Below are 19,840 nucleotides of genomic sequence, written 5' to 3' on the forward strand. Positions count from 1 at the left end.
TTGTGAGCAGTAGTTCTTGTATAAACACGCGCAGAGCGGTGTAGCAAGTGCTCGGTAACTCGGGTTGTGCTACCGCAGTGGTATAAAAATAGCATAAATAAACAGACCCAGCAGGCTGGCGCAGCTTAGTTTTAAGACTTTCCCAGACCAACTGCATTTATGAAACTTCTCCGTACAGATGTATTTACTTCAGATATGTGGAGGGTGATCAATATTAACCTAACTCCAGCAGCATAAGAAAAGCATGTGGAACCAGGCGGCTTGCCCTGACTGAAGTGAGGGGTCAGTGCCGTACCGGGGACGTGCAGAGTCAGTGGCACACACCGGCTTGCTGGGACTGTTTGTTTTCTTCTGGTTTTATACTGCTGCAAAAGGATAACCTTAAACAACAACGGCAGGATTGCTGTGCTCGGTGTGCAGTCTCCGGTGTTTATGAAATGACAGCAGTAACTGTGATCTTTATTTAGTCTCTGTCCATGCAAAATTCTTCTGTATTTCTACTTTGGCTGTGCCCAATCTGATGTTTGCTGGTCCTCCCAAATCAACTCTTCTGCAAGGGTTGCCCCCTTTCCAAAGCTGCCATGGGTTTGGTTGCAACCGTGCGGTGCCGAGCAGTGTCCCCCCATGGCTGTGCACACCCTGTCACAGTCCTGAACCCGTCCGGATGCTGGAGGGAACACTGACAACTGTTATACATTACGTTACTGCAAATAGCGTCCCTGTGGAAATACCCAAACGCGGGGTAAGCCCTGCTTTGAGGAACCTTGGCCTGAAATGCAGGGGGACTACTGGAGGCGGCGGATGCGGTGGGCTCCCCGGGGCTCCTTCTGGGAGAGGAGGGTTCATGTTGGGTGTCGCACCGGGTGACGGCACCGCGGGTGCCAAGCCGCGGCGGGGAGGTCTGGGTCCTCCCTGCCTTCCTGCACCCTGCGAGGACTCAGTGTGGAAAACCTCCTGTTGGCTGCTCGCAGAGTTTCTGAGGACAGGGCGTCTCAGCTTTGGCAATGCCCCTGCGCGGGGGCTGCTCTGGGATCCTGCAGGTCCCTCGCGCAGGCGCCGTGGGGCCCTGATGGCTTGCGCCCGCAGGAGTAATGACCTTGCGGGAGCAGTTTGCTAATTAGACCTTATTTGTTGCATCACCAGGCTGTGCTTTCCAAGAAAGTTGTAGACTGGAGCCAAGTCCACCAGGGTGATGAGTTTGCTGTTCTTCCTTTGCATGACAGATTAGACGGTGTTTCTAAGGAGAGGTATTGGAAAGTAATCGTTTTGAATTTGAATTGGTTTAAAGTTTATGCGGGTACTGAAGCCGTAGATGTTTGCAAGTTCGTAAAACAGCTTTGAAGGCCTAATAGCAACTACTCAGACTCAAACTACTCGGGGACCTGCTTTTCAGACCTCGGTGCAGATACTTGCACAAAGTGTGCGTGCTTTGGCCTGAGCGTGCATGAGATTGGGGGTTCACATGCACCTTACCGGAGGTGGAGGTAGAAACCAGCAGCGGCGTGCCGGAGATGCCAGGGCCACAGGTGCAGGAGCTGGACCTGATGCCACCTTGAGATCTTCTCTGCAGGTTGCGTGGTTGGACAAGAGCAGCTCGGGTGCCGTTAATTTGTAAACCCACCCGGTGCTGCCGTGATCTCTGCTGCTCCAGTGGGTGAGGGGAAGGCTTGCCTCTGGCCTTTGGAAGAGCGTTTGCAGGGCACGGAGGGTTTTGCCCGAAGCTGTGGGCTGTGCCGTGGCCGTGGGTGAGCGTCGGGGCTGTCACAGCACTGGGCCGCGTGCCTCGGGGCTGCCGGTGGGTCACGTTTCTCTGCTGGGCGGCGGTGCGGTTGCACAGAGGGCTCTGCAGCACACTAAGCTCAAATTATCTTCTTGTTAATTAGTTATTGGCTTTTGCTGATATTTCCATTAAATATTCCCTCAAGGAAGAAGTAAAAATTGTTAGTACCCATATTACCTAAGCCGTAACTGCGGTGGATAGAGGAGCTTGCAGTCTCAGAAGTGAATCCCAAGAATACTTTTTCGTTATTAAACATGCAATCAGGGTATTTTCTGGAAGGAAACTATTTTCAGAGAGCAAGAATTGCTGTTGTATTTCTAACATTTAGTATGGGATCTGAAAAACAGGACGTGCTGCACTTCACCGAAGAACGGTGGTGTAGAGAAGAGCATGGTAGTGACCTCACAGAAACGGACTCATTTCCTGCCTATCCCTGTGGAGGTCTTAAATATCTAGGTGTAACATCAAAATCCAACACGTTTGTCAGGTGATCAAGTCTTGTAGAAATACTTACACTGTATTTTCAGAATGCAGAATTTTGGGGGTGATTTTTCCAGGACAGGATTGACTATGGTTTCTTTCTTGTCTGAGTCCTGCGTGTTTCCTCTTCCACAATTCTGCACATATCCACATGAAATGCCTCCCGCTTTGTGGGGAATGAAACCCAACTGCATAGCTGGGAGGTGCTTCTGGCGGTCTGTGGGAAGGCTCCTGGGACGGGTACGGCGTCCCTGCTCCCCTGAAGGCAATGGGAAGGAAAACTCCCGACCTGGCTCCTGGTCTCCAGACCTCGCTTCACCCCGCGCTGCACCTCCATGAGGCGTTACAGGAGACTGAACGCTGCTGGCGTCAGGCACGCGCGTCCAGGCTGCGGCCGGTCACCGTCCCATGACCGGAGTGGACTGTTGTTCTTTACAGCATTTTTGAGCAATGAAAGTGAAATGTACAGAATAGGAAATAAATTTGTATATTAAAAACTAAGAGAAGAATGGAGAGCCAGCATGAGTTTAAAAGATTTACTTCTGTAACGAGAGCAGAAGCAAATGTGTACTTGACCCCATATTTCAAATAAGGCTTAAAAATCTGTCTTTGTATAGTAGCTGCTGTCAGCTAAAAAGATTATACTTCTTCCTGGGATTTTACCAATCATTTAAACAGAAATCTGCACATCTAAAATGTGTCTGCCCCGATAAATAATGATTTTTCTGTGAGAGAATTTGAAAAATAAAATAAGATACCCGCATTTCCCTGTGGTTGGGAAGTAGTAACGTAACACGGAAAGGTTCGCCCCCTTCACACTGTCCCTTCCATGTCGCAGTGGTTTCCCAAATATAAAGGCAAGTGTGTTGTCTGGCACTCGGAGAAGGCAGGGCGCGTGCTGAGAGGCAGCGCTGCTCATTTCCACCTGTCTTGGGAAATAAATAGAAAACTCAGAGAAAACAGGCATTTTCTGTCAACAAATGAATACAGAAAGTAAATATTTTCCTATGGACGCTTTTTTATTAATTCCTATTTCCAACTAAAAACTCCTCAGCACAGTAATCTGACTGGCGGTTTTTACAAAAACACAGTAATCTTCAGGAAGTTATCTAGATTGCAGGGGTTGGTGTGTAGGTCATAACAAAAAATTGAGATTAGCGATAACCAATTCTTTAAGGTATGTTTTGAGGTCTGTTTTTTATTTCTTAGGAAGCTGTGCAAGGGTGAAAAAGCCGTGTTTGATGGCTTCCGTGTAGCATCCCGGTGTCCCTGGCCATTCGGGGTGGCTCACCCCTGCGCTGGCTCCTGGTGCAGCGCGGCAGCTCCCGCTCTTCTGCAGTTGCCGTCTGTGCAGCTGCTCCCGGTTTGGCTTTTTTCACTTACCTGGCTGCCGCGGTTTTGGCTGGGATGCAAACCCAGCTTCCCCGGAGCAGGGCCGGGTGCCGATGCCACCTGGCAGCGCTGGCACAGCCAGCGGTGTGTGCTGAGCGCGTGTGAAGCCGGTGACAGGTCTGCCGGCGCCCTCCGAGCGTGGCACCTGGCTGTTAGCGGCACGGAGCGAGTGGCAGACGGGGACCTCCAGGCATTTTTGGGTGGAGGTGCAGTGTGTCCCCGCAGCCGGGGCCAGCTGCCCGCACTGGGGCACGGGAGCTGCACCAGCTCAGCATCACACACAGGCGTGAGAAGGGCTCTTGGAGACGCTGCCAGGAGGAGGAATGGTGCAGAAGGTAACACGCAGGTAGATCAGCTGGCAAACAAATGTCTTTCCTTGGCACTGCCCTTGCAAGCCCTTGCCATTTCATGATGTTTGCGTGGCGTTTAGATAAGGCAGGTATGCAGAGATGGGCCTGATCCAGCAGGCAGTGGGGGCGGACGGACAGACAGGGCCCCCGGGGTGATGCTGGGCCCGCAGCCCCCCGCCCCATCCCTCCTGCCTCCCCAGGTCCCCCACAGCCTCCCTGCGGCTCGGTGTGCGCTTGCCATGTGCTCGGGTCAGTGACCTGTAAATATTTAACACGGAGGGGCAGAGAGCGAGGCAGGAGGTGTTACCAGCAAAGAATGACACCCTCGCACCCCAGCCCTGCCAGAGCCGTGCCTAGCACCGCGGGGGAGTGGGGGGCACCTCCCGGGGCCCCACACAGGTCCCCGGTGGGTGAGTGCCGCCCGCTCCTCCCTGTCCCCATCCCCTGCTTTTGCCAAGGCTAGACAGCTTAAAATACTGCAGACATCGTGCTGCCCTAATTTAATGACAGTCAGGCTGGCTGTTCAGTTCAGCCTGGGCTCTCTGCCTGAACGTTGTTGATATGATAGCCGGAGAAAAACATCATGTGAGAGCGGCCTGCATGTCCTCCCGCTCCGGCGTTCCCGCTGGGAGGACGCCTGGCTGACGGGCCGAGCTCGACCTCTTCTTCCTCGCTCTGCAGGGTGTATTTGTGAGCAGGGTGCGCACGATGGCTCATCACGGCACGCAGGGCCGCGTTCTCGCGGTGACGCTGCTGTCGGGAGTGTGGTACCTGATGGGTGCTGGTTAGCGACAGCGGGATTGCTTGGGGACACGTGTGGGGACACGTGTGGGGAGGGCGCTGGCGCTGCCAGGCCACACAGGCCGCCCGGGTCTGGCCTCCCGCGGGAGGCTGCTGGAGGAGCCACAGCGTGGCCACAAAGCGCGGCTCGCTCGGGCCGGCACGCCCCGGGCGCCGCAGCGGGTCCGTGTCCATGCCCGGCTCCAGCAGCATCGCCTGGGCCCGGCCCAGCCTCTTCTCACGGCTGCTGGCGGGGAGTTGCCGCCCCGGCTGTCAGCTGCAGTGTGAGCGAGAGCCGGGTTTCTTCCTGCAGGAGTCCTGAGCGCAGAAGTAAACGCGGCACCTTGGCAACAGGATTTTGCCCAAATACCACATCGCTGTGTGAGTGATTCCCCCCGCTGTCGTGCTGTGCACCCGAGTTTCCCGGCTGGCTCTGCCCGTGGGGGAGGCCCTGTCCCGCTTGTCTCGAGGGACTGGAGATCTGCGGGCGGCCTCTGCTGAACAGCATGCCTGAGGAGCATTTTTAATAACTTTTAGTCCAGCAGGATTCTGGTAAAACCCTACCAGTGTAGGGACAACCCGACCAGCGTTTCGGGACACTGCCAGCGTGCTCAACTTCCGCTTCTCTGAATTTACTCACTTATAGTATTAAATTTTTTATGATTGAAAAAACAGCAAAGGGTTCAGAAAAGGTTCAGAGAGATGAAAATCTGCCTTAAACTTTGTTGACTGCAGTTACCAGAATCTAGTGAAAAGGTAATTAAGAAACTACTTGCTCGCAGTATAAAGGAGATGAGTGCAGTCCGTGTTCTTGATCGAGATTTTTGACAGTGGTTTTCACCCTGCGGTTTCTGACTCCTGGGCGTTCTGTGGACCATTTCTGAAGGTCCATGGAATATAAGTAAGACAAGAAAGCCATTTCCCAAACAGAGAAGTCCGCATTTCTTTTGGAAAATTTGCTAGGATCTGAAAATTTGAAAAGGTTGAAAGTTAAATGCTGCACTGGACTCCAAAGGAGCATACAAACAAGAAAGATGTAAGCTTTTTGATAGTAGCTAATGATAAGTATGCGTAAGCACAGTTTACCTGGGGGTGTGGTATATTCTTGTAGTCTTTAAGTCAGAGTAAATTGTCTTCCTTAAAGATCAGCTGCTGAGTGAAGAGAAATGATGGCCTTGATGGGGAAACAATGGAGGGGGCTCCTTGTTTCCCAGGAGCCCGAGGACATTGCATTGGATCACTGGAGTGGTTTCTGGCCTTAAAGCATTTGAGTCCATGAAGTACATTAAGCGGTCCTGATCCAGTCTTTGGATCCTGCCTGGAGAGGTGTGGAGCAGCCTAAACCCCACCACTGAAATGAGGACATTGAGTTTAATCTGCATTTTGGAATCAGGTTTGTTAATTGCTCCTCTCTGATTCCAGCAACACATGTTGTAGTTTCATGTTACTCATTTAGCAGTAATTAAGTCTGATTTTTACACTGTGCTAATGTAAGATACCATCTTCCAGGCAGCTAGTAAATGTGTAATTTTGCCCTGTGTTACTTAGTGGTAGCAGCAATTAACATGGGTTTTAGTATCAAGAGAAAAATTGCCATAAATAAAGCTGTTCCAAAGTGCTTGCCTTTTACCTACCATCTCATATAATTGTGAAATGCTTCGGGGGGGTGGGGTGCTGAAATGAGGTTGGTTTATTTGTGCAGAATGGCTTAAATACTGAACTGTGTTGTCAGTAAGGCATTAGAGGAGAGAACTGAGGGTCATTTTGTCTGAAAGCATGCCCCCAGGCTGAAAGCATGCTTCTACCCCGAGCGTACGGATGAGCCGGGTGGGAGATGTCCCGTGCGCCATTTTGGCCGGTCCACCGCAGGCTGTGCTGGCCCCTGCGCGGCTCTGGCCGCTGCTCCGGGCCGTTGGCTGCTGGCTTTGATCCCCACAGACATGGATGGGCGTAGCCCTGCCGGCGGCCGCCCGCTGCTCTCGCCGAGCGGTGCTGGAGGTGTCGCAGGGAGCTCCCACGGGTGGAACAGCAACCAGCAGATGCATATATGCACGCATGTATATGTCTATATACACACACGTATAAAATTCGCGCTCCATAAACACCAATTCTTGTTGCCACCATCAATTTGTCTTTTCTACTTATGAATCGTTAATGTTTGTTACTGACCTTATTTGCAGTAGGAAACTCCATTCCCCTGTAAAAATATTTTCTCAGGCTGCACATGTTTTTTTCCCCTGTCTTATCTGTAGTACAGATGTTGTGCTTTTAGCTCTTGCGCGTTATCTGGCCCCTGTCTTGATTGCTTTCCAACATTTGGAGCTGTGTTATTAGGGAGATTTTCTTGCCAGTCGCTTCAGCAGTCCTTTCCACGCGCCAGCTCTGCCGAGGACAGCCCGTAGCACCCCTCAGTCCAACGAGCAGACGCCTGCGGGAGCCCTGCGACAGGGCCGTAAGGCGAAGGCCCCACGCCAAAGGGCTTGGGGCAGCCCTCCGACCCGTGCCACGAACGAGAAGACCGACATCTGCAGCCCCGCAGCCCGGGGCCAGCAAGGTGGCAGCGAGCACGGCACGGCCGAGCGCCGGGGCAGCCTGCACGGGGGTTGCTGTTCGTCTGCGCCTTCCCACTGTGACTGGCAGCAGTCGCTCAGCTCTTCTGTGTTGTCTGGAGGTAGACAGGATCATGTAATGGAAAATGCATTTCGTTCAAGGAAACACGCTCGGGGATTATGAACGGATGCTCAGAAAGATAAACTTTCTTTGCCATTCATTACAGTCATGGTCTTCATATACATAGGGCTTTCTATAATCTTAGTGTGCAGCCTAAAGATATCCACAAAACTTTACGTATTTTTCTTTGTATCAGGTATATATTCCTATGCAAGGATCACTCGGATGTCAGTTGAATAACTATGAAAATGAGTTGTAAGAACATTGGACTGCCAGCAGGAGAGACGGATTGGGAGGCGGGCAGCAGCAAACCGTTTATCCCAGCCTTAAGGGGAGACAAAAATCATAGTACAAATTAGATTTCTGGCAGATCTTATAACAAGAATACATTTTTACTTTCTGAACAAAATTGCAGTATAAGGTCAAACTATATTGAATTAATTTGTTTCCTGATAAAAATGGTTTCTTACTTAAATTAAGGCTGTCTTTTGCTTTGTCATTGTTCCTGTTTGGATTTATTTCAAAGATGAATGAGTAAAGGAAAAAAAAAAAGTAATTTAAGGAATCTGGTTTTTCCCAGAAAAGGATTCAATTCTCTTTTTTAGTTTTGGTTGTTTTTTTTTTCTTGTTATCATCCCTTTAGTGAAAGTATGGGCTCCAGTGTTACAATTAGTGTGTAAAGCTTCCATATTAAGGAATTTGCATTTCCTGAAGTCTCATGGCCTGCGAGACCACAGCTCACGTCCCCGGGCAGAGGGGATTCTCTTCCCCAGGAGGGGGGTTTCTCTTCCCCGACCTCCTCTGCCGCGCACGGTGGCCGAGCGGCTGTGCAGGCAGTGCCCTTCGCTCAGGCCCTGCCTTTCATTTTAGAGGCTTTCGCAGCGGAGGCACAGCTGGGGGCACTTGGGGCCGGTTTTCAGAAGTCACGTTCGTGCCCAGCTCCCGGTGTCCCGGCCACCGGGCGAGCGCCCAGTGCTGCCGAGCGCCCAGTGCTGCCGAGCACCAGCCGCCCCGCTCCCAGCTGGGAGCCCGCGGGCGGGGGCACCCAGAGCGAGAGACCGCGTTAAGAGAGTTCACCGAGCAGGGTTGTCCTATGTGCGAAGCTGGTTTACTTGGTAACAAGGAGGTGCAGTGGGGTTTGGATATATATTGTACATAGAATTATTTTTTATTATTTCTTGATGTGAATGGTTGTCAAACTGATGAATGTCCTTTCATCCAAATAAAATTAGTGCATGAAATCTGTTGTTTACTGCATCTGAATTTAATGAAAAATTTAGAAACAAGTCAATTCTGATTTTCTTGTTTGTTTTACACAATGGCAACAAAAATGCATCATATGTAAGAGGTTTTCTTCAAAGATGCTGTATTCCAGGTCTAGTGAAAGCGCAGAGCTGGTGCTGTTTTCCTGGTAATAATGCTGCTTTGACCACACGTCTTGCTGGGCGCTCAGTGCTTCTCGTGCCCCGGCACAGCAGAAAGAGAAGCGAGCCTTTAACATTTTCAGAGTAGCACATGAGCTTTTGCAGGCTCACCGCTGCAGCCAGACCCCACTTCTTCGGCTGGGTTTCTGGCTCCGCAGCCGCCCGGTTCCTGGTTCTCTGTGGGCAGGGGCAGCCGTTGTGAGTCCCCACCGGCTGAGCTTTTCACTCAGCAAAAACGTGTGCCCGTAGAGGATGGCCATGCTGTACTTTCAAAACAACCGGTATTTTGCTTTTAACTTTTAAAAGAAACAGTATTTTTTAGAGTGGTACTGCAGAAATACATAGTTTAGAAAAGCGAAGCAAGCAGCTGATACTAGAATTGTCAAGTCGCTCGGGTCAGTATGTGATAGCCTGGAGAAGCCGGGGGCTTTCCTCCGAGGTGTGTGGCGTGTGTTCTGTTTGTTTTAGCTGATGCCATAAGAAACGAAGATACAACTATAGCTTCTAAGCCAATTGTGTCAATTCTCTTCTTCAGGGTCGATGTTCAAGGGAAAACTGCAAATATCTTCACCCACCACCACACTTAAAAACGCAGCTGGAGATAAATGGACGCAATAACCTGATTCAGCAGAAGAATATGGCCATGCTGGCCCAGCAGATGCAGCTTGCCAATGCCATGATGCCTGGTGCCCCGTTGCAGCCTGTGGTATGTGCGCTTTTTGGCTTTGATCAATGAGTACAGTGAGTTGTGGGTGAAGTCAGTCAGCAGGTGTGCTGACGTGCCTGTAGAATCCCACAAACGCCGGTAACTGGTGGAGAAATCCAGTATGCTGAAATGCTGGTCTGTATGTCTTTGTACTGCTTAATTCTCCCTTGCCTGAAGTAATATTGTTAATTTAATTAATTCTGTTAATCTTTTGTTAATTTAATTCGCTTTTTGCAACTTATTTCTTAAGAGAGTGAGTGATCTGTGTGGGATTTTCGTAAATAGGCGTTTCCTTTGCAATTTCACGTGCTGTAGGAAGTTCCCAGCTTTGAGAAGATTCCCGCTGGATGTTTTCCATTCACTCAGGGGAACCTTGTCAGGGAATTACTTGCTGGAATTGGACTTTGGTTTTTACAGCACGTTGTCAGGCAGAGCAGAAGGCTTGCCCTGAGTGATGTATGGTGCATGTCAGTCTGACCTGCGCGATCCACAGCTCAGGCTTGGCAGGAAGAAGAAGTACAGATAATTATACTTTCTCAAAAAGCCAAGGTGGGGGGGAAGGAGAATCTATCAGAAATCTCTCATTTGGTCACGGTAAAATGTGATCATATATTACATCATACCTGTTTCTCTTATACCTTAGTAAGTAAGCGCAGTGCAGTGGGCCACAAAGTCGAACGCCACGGCTGAGTTTTTTGCTCTGCAGTAATCCCTCGTTTCAGCAAACGTAAAGAAGATTGGCACCAACCCGCCATGCACATACGCATTTGGGAGCTGAACACCCTGTGCTAGATCCCTCTCTAATGCAATCCAGAGAGGTCATTTGAGCTAACCTATGGATAAATTTGGCCCAGAACCCTTTTGATATAAATTTCTAGCTCAGACATTAGAGGGTACTGATTAATGTATGAGCAAGACTGGCACTGATTAATGTATGAGCGAGGCTGGTATATTCTACGTAAAAAGGCAAACAGTGCTTCCCTGGCTGAAGCTCTCTCTTTCAATGGGTAAAATGGCAGCAAAGGAAAAAGATAAGTTGAAAAATATATATCAAATAAATATATCTGCATCAGCACTTCTCTGACAGTTCTTTCATTCCTTTCTTGCTGGCAAAGGTGGAATTTAGGGAGTTTAATTTACCTCTAGATACCTTCCGTTAGGAAACCTATATGCACTCTGTTAGATGAGTTCCTCAACTTTTATTTCAAAAAACATAGTGGCAATTAATACTCCTCAAAATATAGCTAAATCCTTAGCAAAAATCACTCAGCAGAAAGGACTCTCATACCTGTGCCACATGGTTATTTGGCCCCACGTTTTGTGGGTCCACAGAATACCAGTAAATATTTTGTAGCTTGATTCAGTTAATATTACTGTTATTCTCCCACAGAGCTTTATGCCTCGGCTGTTTCAAGAAAAAGTGTATGTGGGGGAGAAAAGCAGCAAACGTTGTGGTAGGATTGTCACAGCAAATTGACTTTAGTACCTGTTAGCACAGCATGAGAAGATACCACATTTTGTTTTCTCCCTTTTGATTGGCTCGTCTTTAAATAAAATTGTCTGCATCGCCTAGGCAAGGAGTCGAGCTGAGGCAGCATCGGCGCAGCCACCCAATGCTGTGGCACCGCAGTGCTTCAGGGGATGGACGCCCTAAGGCTGCGCCGCGCAGCCTGCTCCTTGCTCCCGCCTCGCGGGAGAAATAGGGCTGCCTGTGGGCTGGTGCCCGCTGCCGCTGGCTTTCAGATCAGAAACAAAATCAAGTGTCTGTACAGCCAGACAGCTCAAAACCAGGCTGTACTTTACGTGCTTTAACTCCAGAGCAACCTCAGAATGATTTTTCAATTTTGACAACTCAAAACAGACGTGCGCACATGCCACAGTTTTATTTTTGTTTCCTGGTTTGAGTACAGTGATACAGCCTTAGTGCCAGCAGATTCATAGCTGGGACTATGAGAAAGCTTAAGTCAAAATGCAGGCACCAGTAAGAACCCTTGCTTAAAATATTCTTCTCTGTTAACCTGTTTGTTTGTTTGTTTGTGAACTGTGACCAAATAGGGCTCTCTCGGGTTTATACAAAGCAGTGTGCAAGCACACACCAACATTTGAGTAAACATGAAAAAAAATACTAGTGCAGTCCTGTGGATTAACGTTCCTTTTTAATATAAAGAGAGGCTAGTGTGAGGATAACATTTAAATCAAATTTAAATTCTCCTTTATGCTACACTCATACTGTCCCTAACAAGCAAAATTGAAGTCAGTTAAGTCAGAGCAAAATGTTGAATCGTAGCACAAACCTTCTCCCCGTGCCTGGGTAATTTCTGTGTGCGTCGCTTGTGATGTACAAACATTACAGACTGTGTATGTTCAGAATTCAGTCTCATTCACTGCGAGGATTCATAGCAAGGCCCATTGGCTGTCCCAGCAGTAGTGTTTCCAAATGGATGTCATCCTACTAATTTGGCCTTAAAATGACTTTATTTTTTAGCACAGTTGAAACATGTTATTTCAGGGTGTTCTAGCAAGTGATTTATGTCATCCCATCTGACAATGTCAGTTTGGTTTGTTTTACAAAAATTAATACCTATGCCGTAATAAAAGTAAGTGAACTAACTTAATGAGAGACTCTGATTTGGTAAGAAATGCAGTAGGATCCTTTCACTCCTATTTCTGTTTGATAAGTGTTTTAATTATCTTAGTTGCAAGTAATGTCTGCAGACTTTTCCCATCTTTCCTTTTTAGTTCACTCTTTTATCTGTCTTTGGCTGGCAGTTGAGGGAGGGGATTTCAGACGGTGAGCGGGGATTGCATGTCCTGCTGACTGCAAGCACCGAGATCCTGAGGAAGAGCTCTGCCTGCTCGGATCGGTTCTGTCTCCTTGCTTGTAAACTGGTTTAGGGGGAGCTGGGCTCAGCTAGACTATGGCTGTGGTACTAGAGCATCAGTTGGTATTAGCGCATCAGTTGGTACTAGCACATCAGTGGGTGCTGCTGTGCTGCTTCACAAAAGCAATGTCAGACCCTGGATTTGCCTTTTCCAATGTGGAAGAGTGTGAAAAATGCTAAACGGAAGCGGGAAGATGCAGATGTGAGACCAGAAGAGCGGAGATGGACCGGGAAGGTGGCCGGAGACCGGGGCCGTCCCTCGCCTCCAGGGGCACGCAGGGCACCAGGAGCACGGGGAGCCCCCAGGCTGCTTGCTCTGGACAGGCCTGAACCGCGGGGCTGTTCGTCAGGCATGCGATAGTCGCCCGGCGCTCCAGAGGCGTCCCGCTGCACGCCGCAGGTGGGATCTGCAGCAGAGCGAGGTCCCTGACCTTCCTGCAGGTGTGTTTGTAATTCACCAGTAGCTGAGGCTGTCGGTGTTTCTCTCTGCGTAGGTGGTACGCTCTTGTGCTTTCCGTGGCACGGCAGGCGCTCAGTAGATGACTGTTAAAGGTGCATTAAACGAGTCCAGCTCCTTCCCTGCGGGCAGATGGTCCTGCGGGGCCGGTGAGCTGGGGCGCTGGCAGAAAGCCCGTCTGTCTGTCTGTCCAGGGAGGAGCCGTGGCTCTGCTGCGCTGCAGAGGCCAATTTCCAAAGGTGCCCCGGCGTCTCCTTCCCAATCGATAGACCCCGTTAGTGAGCAGTGCCTCTGAAAGGCAGACCCGTGGAGATCAGACCTGCTGGTGAGGTTCATGTTGGTTGTGCAGAGGCGTTTTTAGAGCAGAATTATTCAGTAGCTGGGACGATGTGGATTATGGGGCATCTGGCAGCACAGAGTTGCATCCAAGGCTATGTCCTCCTTCACCTCTGTTCCCTCTGCGGATCTACAGGAGCTGCTTTTTTCTTCTTTTTAGCTGGTTTGCATGATGCACAGCATAGTAGGGCCCTAACTGCAAGGCCAGTAAGTAGTTGTATGGTTTGGTCATGGTGATAGAGAAATACTACCTCTGCTTCTAGAGATGGGGAAGTGAAAGCTCGCTGGAAAATAAGTGAGCAGTAAGCAGCAGAGACGAGCCCAGCGGCTCAGACTGACCTGGAGCCCCCGCCCTGCCTGTCCCCTCCAGCGTGGCATCAGGGTCCCAGTTCTGACCAGCGTGCAGTTACAGGTTGACCCTCAGCTGATGCTCGTGGACGGCAGGGCCGTGCTTGGGGTGACCCCTGCGGCAGAGGGAGCAGTGTGCTGGCGTCCCGCTCCTCCCCGTCCCGCAGCCGCCCGAGCCTTGGGTCAGTGCCGGGGCGGCTGGGGACAGTCCCTGGGGACATCCAGTCGGTGCCATGTGTCCTCCGGGGCTGCTGTATTGCCAGAAATTTTTCCTGGGTGCAGGAGTGTTCGGGTGGCTTTGTGCCCTGGCAGACTCCTCTGCTACCAAGAAGCGGTTGTGTGCTGCCCAGGTCTCACCACTTCATGGTCGCTTTCTGCCAGCAACGTGGCTCCGAGTCTGGGCTGGTACGACTGTAGGATAGTTTTTTATCTCCTAATTGACATGTGTACAGCACATTGCAAAATACCTGCGAGTTTCAGAATAATATGACGTGGCTCTGATAAAATACGCTATTATTTTGCAGTGGTCTAAAGGCCGCAGGATATTTATATTAGTATAAAATTATCTCAGAAAATAAATGGGATAGTCTTTTATGTACTGTACAGTGAGTATATGGGGCTGAAATCAAACATTGATACCTCTTAAGGCACACTAACAGACTGGTTTTTAGTTTTATTTTCAATATTCATTATTACATAGCTGAGAACACAGTAATGAAAAGCGCAGTTAATTAATAGCGTATTTAAAAGTAATATTTTATTTCCTGTAAAATTTGTCTGTTTGTTTTTCATTCACATGGATGAAGAACCAGAGACGTTAAAGAAATTATTGCCATTTACACATTTTTCTTCAGTAATCTCTGCATGTGTTTTTGTCCAGTGTTTCAAATGGACTTGTTCTTGCTTCCAAACAGTTCAGTCATTTCCTCAGGAATACGAAAACATGTGGTGGTATATGCTGTCTGGCTTAAACAGATACGAAACAGAAAAAGAGTTGCGTTAACTCTGTAGTTGTTTTTCCTTCTAAAAATTAGTTTGGAAGAAAAATCTAAATGCTTTATTTAGATACTAAAGATAAACACTCCAGACTAAATTTTTTTTGGCAATTACACTGGTAGCACAGTGCCTTTGCATTCAGTGAGGCAGAAGAGTTATTTAATCTTTACTGCAGTGTAACAGCTCCGCATTTGGTCTTACAGCATTATTTGGTCTTCTACATCCAATTATCTTCACAACATGTGATAGCCTCCAAGGGTGTCTGACTCTTCCTTTTTTTAAAACAAGCAAACAAACAAAAAACCCCAGTATTTGCATGCGCGCTCTCTCTCTTTCTCTGGCTTCATGTTTTAGTCTAAATAAAGCATATCCTTGATGCAGTGTATTTCTTTCTGAATATCTGCGTGCACAGCCTGTTTAATTTTGTAAAAATAAATGATTATGGTTGTCTGGTCTTGTTCCTGTATTAAACCTCTGTAATTTTTGAACCAGTGCTGGCTGTCATCAGGGTCAGAAATGCATTTATCGGTGTCTGAAGTTGACTGTGGTTTGATGGTGTGTCGGGGCTCTCGCGCAGATGCCTTTTCCCCCGAGAACGGATGTTTGTACACGTTTTGGACGTGTCCCTCTGAAGCCTCAGACTTTCTCCTGTGGCCATGAGGAGTACTCGTTTATGATGGTGTTGCTCAAGTGCGGATCAAATGAGAGTTTGCTCCAAGAGCTGCCACGTGGTGTGAGCGTGCAGGGGATCTTGAGCAGGAGAGCCAGCAGAGGCTGGTGAGGGATGCCTGTGGTCTTGCTCGTATGCGACGTTTGCACGGGTGTTCTTCGTGTCCCACAAACACGACAAATGCTTCTTTCCCATCAGTAACAGAAACTCACTGCCATTGTGCTCAAGATGATAGCCAGAAAGTTATTATGCTGACGGCATAGCAAGTATAAATATTAAAGTGTCCTTCTTTTCTCTGATTGCAGCCGATGTTTTCCGTTGCACCGAGCTTAGCCACCAATGCATCAGCCGCCTTCAACCCCTACCTGGGGCCCGTCTCCCCAGGCCTGGTCCCAGCGGAGATCCTGCCCACCGCCCCAATGCTGGTGACAGGGAACCCCGGTGTCCCGGTTCCTGCCGCTGCTGCCGCCGCTGCCCAAAAGCTAATGAGGACAGACAGGCTGGAGGTAGGAGCCGATATGTGTAACTTACTCTCACAAGTTGTATCATTTGTTGTGTCTCCTAGATATAAAATATTTTTCTTGTGAAAGAAAATAATGCAGGTTTCACTTCAGCTGATAATGTCTTATCTTGGTGACGGGTAAGGATGGGCAGTGACTGAGTGATCATACAGTAAGCTAATGCTTGCAGTTCTGCTTCTGACCCTCCGTTGCAGAAAGAAATGGAAATACTGAGCCCTTTTAGGAATGACCGTGGCAGCAGCAAAAGTGCCTCAAAACTGTGTTAGTGTGGGCCCAGAAGGTGTTAACGTGGGGTTGCACGGGCGCAGGTACCAAGCACCAGGGGTGGGTGTCAGGGCAGAGCTTCAGCTACCTGGGTGAAAGATGGCTTTCAGCCTCCCTTACTTTCGCTCTGGACAGATGGTGCCAGCACTCCCCCACCGGCCTCCCACGCCCGGCTTATCATCCTTGCTACAACCCTGACAAGTATTAGTGCTCTCTAGCTGGTACTCTCCCTTGCCCTGAATCTTTCTTATCTGAAAGGCCTGACAGTGTTTTCAGCGCCTTATCGGCGCTGCGGCAGCGTGGGCGGTGAGCCAGCGACGTGCCGCTGGCTGCCCTGCGCTTGGGGTGCGCCTGCGAGCGCAGCCTGCGAGCACAGCCTGCGTGCAGGCGCTCGGCAGCTCTGGTCGGGTCTGGTGGTTAAAAGGCGGCGATGGGAGAGGCTGAGCAGGCAGGGTGATCCGCCGTCACCCCGTTTGTCTGTTGGACACAGCAGTATGTTAGGGCACGCACCGCCTGCGAGAGGTCGGCTCTCCCTGTAGCACGGCCGCTGGCGCTCTCCCTCTCTGGCACCGCGCAGCAGCCAGCAGCAGCTTTGATGGGCGGTGGAGAGAGCCGAGCTGTGCCGTGACCCGTCCCTGCAGCCGCAGCCCTCCCGCTCTGCCTTCAGCCCCTGCCGCGGTGGCCAGCGCTCACTCAGCACTAGCGTTCTGGAGCGTTAGTGCAGTGGCAGGTCTCGGAGATCCCGGTACTGCGACATCTCCTCTGCCTGGGGAGGGTGTGAAGGCTTGGGGCTGTGGGGGGTGGATGGGTTCTTCTGCTCTTGGATATAGTCCCTGAACTCAGGGAGCACAATGGGAGGAGTGAGAAGGATCTCTGTTTTAAAATGCAGCCAATTCTAATTGTAATGCTTTTCTTCCTGCCCATGCATCTACATTAACAGGGATTAATTCTCCTTACAAGGAAAATTAATTCATTTTTCTTAGTTGCATCTCTGACTGACAAGCTGTCGCTCAGAAGGCTGCGAGCTGGGAGGAGTGTGGAGTGTCTTCTGGCAGCGAGCGTTTCCCGCTGCTGCTGTCACTATTCTCAGAGCTCACGTCACCACAGGTTCCCCTTCTGTGGGATCACATCATTTCCCTTTTTAGAGATGTTTTCTCCAAGGAAAGCGTTCCCCAAAGCATGGTCAGGTTACAGGAGAGGCAGCCGCACTGAGCTGAGAGCTGGCTCACGGGTGGCTGTTTGGAATCACCAAGGGATGTTTTTCCTCTGAGGACTCTATTTCACAGTGGATACCTGCCAGATGTGGATTAAAACCAAAATGCAATTAGATAAATTCATAAATAAATCATGCTAGATTCAGAAATGAGTGCCCTGAATAGATTCAGAAATGAGAGGAGGATGCCGATGGCGGGGAGCCCTTTGGGTCACAGTGCCGAGGTCGGCTGCTGTGTTCGATTGTGCTTCCACCCATGTAGAGGCCACGGCACTGGTCAGTGGTGTTGGGGACGTGGGCTCAAAAGCTTTCTGTCCATAAGCAGGGGCAGGATGTACCTGAAGTCCCCAAGCACCAGCTCTGCCCATGGCCAAGGAAGCATGGACTTTGGTGGGAGCCCACGAGGGGCTGCGTGGGAGCAGCTCTTCATGTGGAGCCTCTGGGGCAGAGCTTGTGCTGGCCGGCAGACTGTGACCAAAGTGCCCAGGGAGATCATGAAATCTGGGACTTCAGCATGCAGGACTTGATCCTCCGGATGCTTGCATTCTCTTTATACAGCTATTTAGAGAGGTGATACAGCGCTGAGCCAAACTCCTCTGCACAAGAGGGAGTTGTGAGAGCGTTACTCTGACAAAACACCCAGGGGCACAGTCTGCAGTAAAAAACATTTTTATCAATTAGGAAAAGCCAGCAAAAACATCTGAAATCAGTAAAATTTAAAAAAAAAGGCCGAGTGGTTTTGCTTTGAACTTGTATGGAAAGGAAAATGATGGCCAAGTTGGAAACCCCTGAAAATAAGTGCTGGGACTCGGTGAGTGCCTCTTTTGTCACCTTTCCTGGTGAAATGGCACTGTGCGGGGATTTCTCCGGGAGCAGACTTCGTTCGCTGCAGGAAACGCTGGCGGTGCAGGAGCGTGCCGGGTCCCCGCGCGCTGGCTGAGGTCCCGCGGGGCAGCACCCCGTGCCAGGGAGAGCCCTCGGCAGCACCGGAGAGGCAGCACCAGCCCTCCCGGGGGCTCAGCTCACAGCCAGGACGCGGTCGAGCAACACACCTACTTCTCAGCCGTGTTCTCCAGTTGACTAATGTCCCAGCTCAGTCAGCACCCAGCAGCCTTCTCTGCTCTAACTGCGTTCCTCTCAGTAGGCTCTGCTCTTGGGAGATGTCCTTATCCTTGGAGGAGGGCTGTCCCAGCCCAGCCTTCCTCACAGGGCCCTTCCCTTCGCTCTTCTCTAGCCACGCACCATGTAGATCAGTTGAAAGAAATCCAGCTTCTTCTACCCTTTAAGCTGTTCAAGTTTTGCTTTTTATTTTGACTGGGATCAAGAGCACATGCAGGCTGACCCACCGACTCTGCAATTCCACACCACCCTGCTGTCTTACAAAATCAGTATCTGCTGGGGAAAGGGGGTGTCTTTTCCTCCTCCTTTTTTCCCTTCAGCAAATGCAGTTTGAATAGTGAAATATGTAGTCAAGAAGATAATTTAGTCGAGAAGATAATTTGCCAGTGCTTTCCAGTGTATTGGTCATTTAATCTGGAGTATCCAAATTTAGTATCCAAATACCAAATAAGCACATCCTTTTTATGAACAGCAAAACATTTTAATGTACTTTATAGATTACAGAAATGCAGAACTGATTTGAAAGATTTTGCACGTTACCTCTCGGAGAAGCCGGCATGTATCTACCTGCTCTTTAAGTGAGCTTATTGCTGTCGGTATTGTCATTTGTTACGACATGATTAGAGAGCTTTATAAGGCTTAGCTAGCTCTCCCTTGGAATGAACTGTCCTTGAGAAAAACAGCCGCTATGATGTTAGCATCTAATCTTGGAATATGATTTGTTCTGCTTAGAATTTTAAGTACTTATTTTCAAGAATGATGTACTGTGGCATTAATTAAGTTAGCACACGTGTTCTGGGATACTGAATCAGACTGTTCCACAACTAAAAGCTCTCAATACATATACCTGGGATTTTAAGGAAAGCAGGCAGACAGCACAAATCTGTCAGGTGGTGTGCCTAGTCTCCTGAATTAATATGAATATTCATTAGATAAGGTCAGTGACTGTTACGAGCAGTAGGCTTGATTTCGTAAGTATTTGGACCGTGTCGCCTGTACAGATAGCATGCAGATGTTTGGGTGTCCAGTGCGTTCAGCCACTCCCGTAAGGAATCTGGATCTCAGGGTGGAAATTTCATGGCTTGAGGCTTTTCCTACAGCTTTCCTCACACTCCTCTCCTGCCAGAAATATCTGCAACAAAAGTGTGGCTCTTCGAGTGAACTAGAAGAGAAGCGAGAAGGACAGGGAAGTGAGAGAGAAAGGAATTGCCTAACCATTTTATTTAAAACGCGTGTGTTTCCATTTGAATGCCATCATTTTCTGTTAGAAGTATTCAAAAATCAAGAATAACCGCAACCAAGCTGCTGTTTCCTGCTTGCTTCATATGTACCATTTTTTGCCAGAAAGAAGCAGCTTAGAAGTTCTTGGAGATTTTCAGATCTTGGGTAATCAGGAAATCTGACCTAGCGGTGCCATTTGTGTGAACGTTCAGAACGTACTGGATAACAATA

The 19,840-nt window shown here is 49.4% G+C and overlaps 1 protein-coding gene across 16 annotated transcripts in view; it reads left to right on the plus strand.

The window, feature by feature from the left end:
* Positions 1 to 19,840, plus strand: part of MBNL1 (muscleblind like splicing regulator 1) — a 111,803-nt gene that overhangs the window by 71,354 nt on the left and 20,609 nt on the right. For 15 of the 16 annotated variants that reach the window (XM_075506740.1, XM_075506730.1, XM_075506737.1 and 12 more), the window contains 2 exons: positions 9,412 to 9,582; positions 15,577 to 15,777. In XM_075506740.1, the coding sequence (XP_075362855.1) occupies positions 9,514 to 9,582; positions 15,577 to 15,777 (270 nt within the window). In that variant the 5' untranslated portion in view covers positions 9,412 to 9,513. Of the gene's footprint in view, positions 1 to 9,107; positions 9,316 to 9,411; positions 9,583 to 15,576; positions 15,778 to 19,840 lie in introns of those variants that run through there. The other variant, XM_075506741.1, reaches the window with a different exon arrangement.

Source organism: Mycteria americana, chromosome 7 (genome assembly GCF_035582795.1).
Source record: "Mycteria americana isolate JAX WOST 10 ecotype Jacksonville Zoo and Gardens chromosome 7, USCA_MyAme_1.0, whole genome shotgun sequence".
Classification (NCBI taxonomy): Eukaryota; Metazoa; Chordata; class Aves; order Ciconiiformes; family Ciconiidae; genus Mycteria; species Mycteria americana.